The sequence below is a fragment of the Porites lutea genome, chromosome 9 (genome assembly GCF_958299795.1).
Source record: "Porites lutea chromosome 9, jaPorLute2.1, whole genome shotgun sequence".
Lineage (NCBI taxonomy): Eukaryota > Metazoa > Cnidaria > Anthozoa > Scleractinia > Poritidae > Porites > Porites lutea.
In genome coordinates, this window is record NC_133209.1 from 31,742,367 (window position 1) to 31,747,915 (window position 5,549).

At 41.1% G+C, this 5,549-nt stretch overlaps 1 protein-coding gene across 1 annotated transcript; it reads right to left on the minus strand.

Annotated features, from left to right (window-relative positions):
- Window positions 1-709: 709 nt before the first annotated feature.
- LOC140949188 (uncharacterized) lies at window positions 710-3,519 on the minus strand. Its single transcript, XM_073398417.1, has 3 exons — window positions 2,083-3,519; window positions 787-1,809; window positions 710-715 (listed from the first exon to the last, which is right to left on the minus strand). The coding sequence occupies exons 1-3, from the start codon at window positions 3,517-3,519 to the stop codon at window positions 710-712; spliced, it is 2,466 nt and encodes an 821-aa protein (XP_073254518.1).
- Window positions 3,520-5,549: the final 2,030 nt, after the last annotated feature.

Sequence of the window (5,549 nt, forward strand, 5' to 3'; positions counted from 1 at the left end):
AATTCTAGGCTGTCTGTTCATAAGTAATTCTGAGGGTGATTTCCCTAACGTGGTGGGTGTAGCCCTGTAAGTCAACAAAAACCTGTCTAATTTTGTTTGCACAGACTCGCCTGTATCTCCAATCTTGCCCAGTTTATCTTTAAATTCACCCACATAGCGTTCTGCTAACCCATTTGTAGCAGGATGTCCTGGAGCAGTGAGAGTATGAAGGATGTCGTTCTCTCTTAGAAATTTCTGGAATTCATCACTCGTAAACTGAGTCCCATTGTCCGTTACCAGATGTTCTGGTAAACCAAAGTAACTAAAAATGTGTCTCAAAGCAGTAATAGTGTTGGTGCTGGTGGCATGAGTCATGGGTACTATCTCCAAAAATTTGGAATAAGCATCCACCACGACCAAAAACATCTTGCCAAGATAAGGCCCAGCAAAATCTACATGTAATCGTTTCCATGGTCCGCCTGGCCAGGACCATGAAGCAGTTGGGGCGGATGCTGGCGATTTAGCAGTTTCTTGACAAGCAGGACATAATTTAACTGTCTCCTCAATTTGCTTATCAAGTCCAGGCCACCAAAAGTACTTTCGAGCTAATTGTTTCATTTTGACCATACCCAGGTGTTCAGCATGCAAATCGGCCAATAAGAGAGCCTGTAACGACTCTGGTACAACAACTCGCGAGTTCCACAGGAGGATACCATCTTCATGAGAGAGTTCAAGCCTTTTGACGTAGAAAGGTTGGAACACTGGTTCCAGATTATTGGGCCAACCCTGCTGAGTAAACTGTAACACCTTTCCAAGAACTGGGTCTCTCATGGTTTCCATAGCAACCACGGACGCATTTAAAAACTGGTCTTCGTCGATAAACATCACATTTACAGTTACCTGTTCTGCAGCAGACTGCTTGTATTCAATAGGCTTCCTAGACAAAAAGTCTGCAAACACATAGTCTTTGCCGCTTATGAATTCAATTGTATAGTCATAAGCAGCTAAAAGTAATGCCCATCTTTTGATCCTTGCTGCTGCCAACAGGGGTACGGGCTTGTGTTCCCCAAGTAAAGTAATCAAAGGTTTATGATCTGTTAGAAGTTTGAAGTGTCTACCTAACAGATACTGGCGATATTTGGTCACGCCAAAAACAATTGCTAATGACTCACGTTCAATTTGGGAGTAATTTTGTTCTGCATTGTTCAGTATCCTCGATGCATAGGCAACAGATTGTAATGCACCATCAGGTCCAGGTTGCAGTAATGCAGCTCCCACACCCACTGAAGAAGCATCACACTGTTGAACTAATTCAGTCCTAGGATCATAGTGACGTAAAACCGAATCAGAGCACAGAGCAGCCTTGATGTTATCAAAAGCGTCCTGTTCCTGTTTTGACCAACTCCACGGTACCTCCTTGCGAAGTAATCCGTACAAAGGTGAAGCCAACTTTGCAAAATCCGGCACAAATTTACGTAGAAAATTGGCTGATCCAAGGAATGACTGTAATTCAGAAACATTTGTTGGAGGTGCTGCATCCTTTATTGCCTGCACTTTCTCTGCAGTCTTTGAAATCCCCGCAGCAGAAATGGTAGTACCAAGATACTCTACTTTATCCAGCATGAAAAAGAATTTATCAGGGTTAAGCTTAAGACCGCAGTCCTGTAATCGAGTTAGTACTCGATGAAGGTTTTCCAGATGGACTTCATCTGATTCTCCAGAAATAAGGATGTCATCAATACGGACACAGCAGCCTGGAAGGTCCTTAAGGACATTTTCTATAGTGCGTTGGAAGATTGACACAGCACTACTCACTCCAAAAGTCAGGCGCTTGTATTGGTATAAGCCCAAATGAGTGTTAATTGTGGTGTATTTTCTGCTTTCTCGCGTAAGCTCTAGTTGATGGTATGGTTGAGAAAGGTCAATCTTAGTGAATTTTTTTCCCCCCGATAAAATACTCAGTAGTTCCTCCAGAGTTGGTAAGGGGTATTGTTCTAAGACTGAAAATTTGTTGATGGTGACAGAGTAGTCCCCACAAATTCTCAGGTCCCCATTTCCTTTAACAATAGGGACTGTAGGTGATGCTCACTCGGAATGCTCTACTTTCTTAATGATATCCTCTGCCACTAATTTCTCCAAGGCCTTTTCGTACTTAGACCGAATTGCAAATGGTACTACTCGTGCTTTGGTAAACACAGGGCTTTCATCACTTACTCGCAATGACACTTGGATTCCTTTAAGTTTTCCCACTGAACTAGTGTCAAACAAATCAGAGTACTGCTGAACTATATCCTCAGCTGCAGTTGAAATCGAACTAAAAATGTTCTGCCAAGGTAATGTAAACTTGGACATCATGTCCCGCCCCAGTAGTGATAGTCCCTGAACTACACGAATTAACAGGGTACCCACCTGGTCTCCAACTTTGACATCCATTTCCTTCACACCTAGACACTGGATAATGTCCCCAGTATAGCTTTTCAAAAGCACTGTAGGGGGTTTGAGTGTAGTTACTTGTCCTCCGGTTTTGGTAAAATCAGCAGAACTCAACAATGTCACAGAACTGCCCGTTTCAACTTCCATAGGGACTTCCTGGTCTTCAATGGTAACGGTAAGTTTGTATAAGGGCGGTGTAAATGACGAATTTTCAGAAGATTTCACACTTTTCATATAAACTGTACAAGAAGGGACTGAATTCTCGTGCTCCTCCTTGGTACATGTTCCTGATATTGGAGCGGCTATTACTTGGTGATTGGTGTTGTTACCACCAAATTCTTTCTTTTTCTTGAAGCAGGCCTTAGCTAAATGCCCAGGCTTCCCACAGTAATTACATGTAGATTCGACATGACTGCACTTGTCAGCCAAATGTTGTGGAGAGCCACACCGAAAACACTGCTTTCCTCCCATTTTTGACTTAGGATCTGTTTGCCTTTGGCTTTCTTGAGCAGAAAAAGATTTCTTGTGAACAGCATTTACCGGCAGAATTCTAACACTGGAAGTGCCGGAGTTGCCCTGGAGTAACTTAGATTCCTTCTCCGCCAGTTCATCTGCCTGAGCGACCTTGAGAGCTTGATCGAATGTCCTATCTTCTGAAAGTAGTTTCTTTTTAGTAGTCTGACTCCTCACTCCCCCAACAAATTGATCTCTGAGGGCTCGTGTAAGGTAAGGACCAAAATTGCAGTGAACAGCTAAGTGTTTTAGCTCGTTTGCATTCTCCGCTACGCTTTCAGTTTCACTTTGTACAGTGTGATGGAAGCGGTAGGTCTCGGCAACTTCAAGTACCTTAGGTTTGTAGTAGTCTTTCAGAATTTGTGTAAGCTGATCGTAAGTTTTATCAGCGGGTAAATCAGGAAGACAGAGATCTTTGAGCGTACTGTAAGCGGTTTTACCGATCAAGGAGATTGTAACGGCGACCTTTTTCTTGTCTGCCTCTCGTTTAGCTGCCTCGCTGGCGTCTGCTGCAACTTGTCCGATGTTATGTGCGATGAAGTAGAGGCGTCGATAAACCCGGAACAAGGAACATTCCGGAACATTCCGGAACATGCCGGTACATGCCTGAACATCCCGGAACATGAAAAAATAAAAGTAATTTTCATGAAAAAAAGTTAATTAAATAAAATAATAATAATGATAATAATAATAACATAGTTTTTGTAAAAATTAATAATAACAAAATAACATAAAATAAAAAAGTATTTTAAAAAAACGAAAAATAAAGAAATGATTCAGAAAAAGAAACATCTCCGAGTATGAGAAAACAATATTTTGTCGCAAATAATTTGTTGGGCGAGTGAGGGTCCATGCAAATGACAGTAATGAGTGAAGGCTTGCTTCTAAACTTGTCAAAATATATTAAAATGGGTCGCGAGAAGGGGGGGTTTCAAGCTTTACTCACACAGCTACCTCTTGTAATTGTTTTCCATGAGTTAATCATTTGGCGGTTAACCATTTACGGTTCTGCGATGGTCTGAAATGTAGGTGCAGTACGTCATGTCAAGCCGAGTCGGTAATTAAGTTACTAAAGTCCAAAGCGACGAGCCCCTAAGCTCTTCTTACGGTCGAAAAGCCGTAAATGAATAACCGTTAAACCGCATGGCAAACATGTACAAGAGGTAGCCGGCTGTGTGAGTAAAGCTTGAAAACCCCCCTCCTCGCGACCCATTTGAATATATTTTGAATTTAGAGGCAAACCCTCACTCATTACCGTCATTTCCATAGACCCTCGCCCCACAAATTATTTGCGACAAAATATTGTTTTCTCATACCCGGAGATGAAACGAAGTTTCTTTTTCTTTATTTCTTTCTCTTTCGGTTTTTTGTTATTTTACGTTATTATTAATTTTTATAAAAATTATTTTATTATTATTATTATTTTATTTATTTATTTTCATGAAAATTATTTTTATTTTTTCATGTTCCGGGATGTTCCGGAATGTTCCGGAATGTTCCAGCATGTTCCGGATTTTATCGACGCCCGTGAAGTAGGCATTCAACCTTCACTGTAATCCGTAAAGTCAGCTCCATCGAACGGTTCCAAAGTGCCAAATTGCTGTGTAGTCATCGCTGGCACCTGGCACAGAAATTAAAAAAGGCGAAAACAAGTACATGAAAAAAGATAGTGAGTGTTTCGAACAATTCAATGCGACCCAATATTTTTTTCTGAATCATCATCAAGAAATCACTGGTTTTACAGTCAAACCAGGAAAACCGTGAACACCAGAAATATTTCTGGAATGTTATTGTGTTGCAACAAAAAAGTCAATCAGGCGGGAGAAAAGTTAGGGTGTGTTCCTTTCGACAAATCCAACAAAGGGCTTTTAATACGAGATTTGCTGAACAAGTTTCGCGATCGAAAGGAACGCGAAATCCGAAATTGGATTTGTAACCTTGGTAACCCCTCGCAAACGCGTGCAGTATGCATGGCAGACTCTCAAGAAGTAACGCGTTTTCTAATGTTTGACAAATTATGCGATTATACCATGTAGAACAGGGGTCTTTTTTGCATGAGCATGCGCACTAAGACTTGATAAACGGCACGCAGCCAGTGACAGCGACCGTGGTACATAGTCATAGGAACCAAATTCTTCACTTTAAAAGCTTTCTTGAGATTCAAATAGTAACAGGAACTTAGGAAAGACCTTCGTTTTACAAAATAAGTAAAGATCTGGTGATTTAAAGCGGAGACTGATGCACTGAACGAGGTGAAAGGGCAAGTTTCTCAAGGATGTCTGAAACGAACATGGTTGCTTGTTGTTGTTTGGTGCTCGACTCGTGCCTTGATTCCCCTTCAAGAACCGCAAAGTTTGGCATAGAATGTATTGCGGATGGGCAGATATTGAACAAAATGTTCTTTATTTAGTGTTTGTTTATAAATCGGATGTAAATTAGTTTCTCGATGTCGTAGTGGATTTCTGTAAATAATTTGTGGATAGCTGATTTAGCCATATTTCGGCCGGGAGTGGATTAATAACGATCAGCGGGCGACTACCACGCCGTTATCAGTTGGAATAGAAAGGTGTTCCCTTAAGTATTTTAGCGATGGAAAGTTTGTTTATCGGAAAATTGTAGAAGTT

Coding starts and splice junctions, on each gene's coding strand:
- LOC140949188 (XM_073398417.1), bottom strand. CDS start 3,519: ATGTTCCGGAATGTTCCGGAATGTTCCTTGTTCCGGGTTTATCGACGC. Junction 1,810..2,082: donor CAGAGGATATCATTAAGAAA/GTAGAGCATTCC, acceptor TACCAATACAAG/CGCCTGACTTTTGGAGTGAG.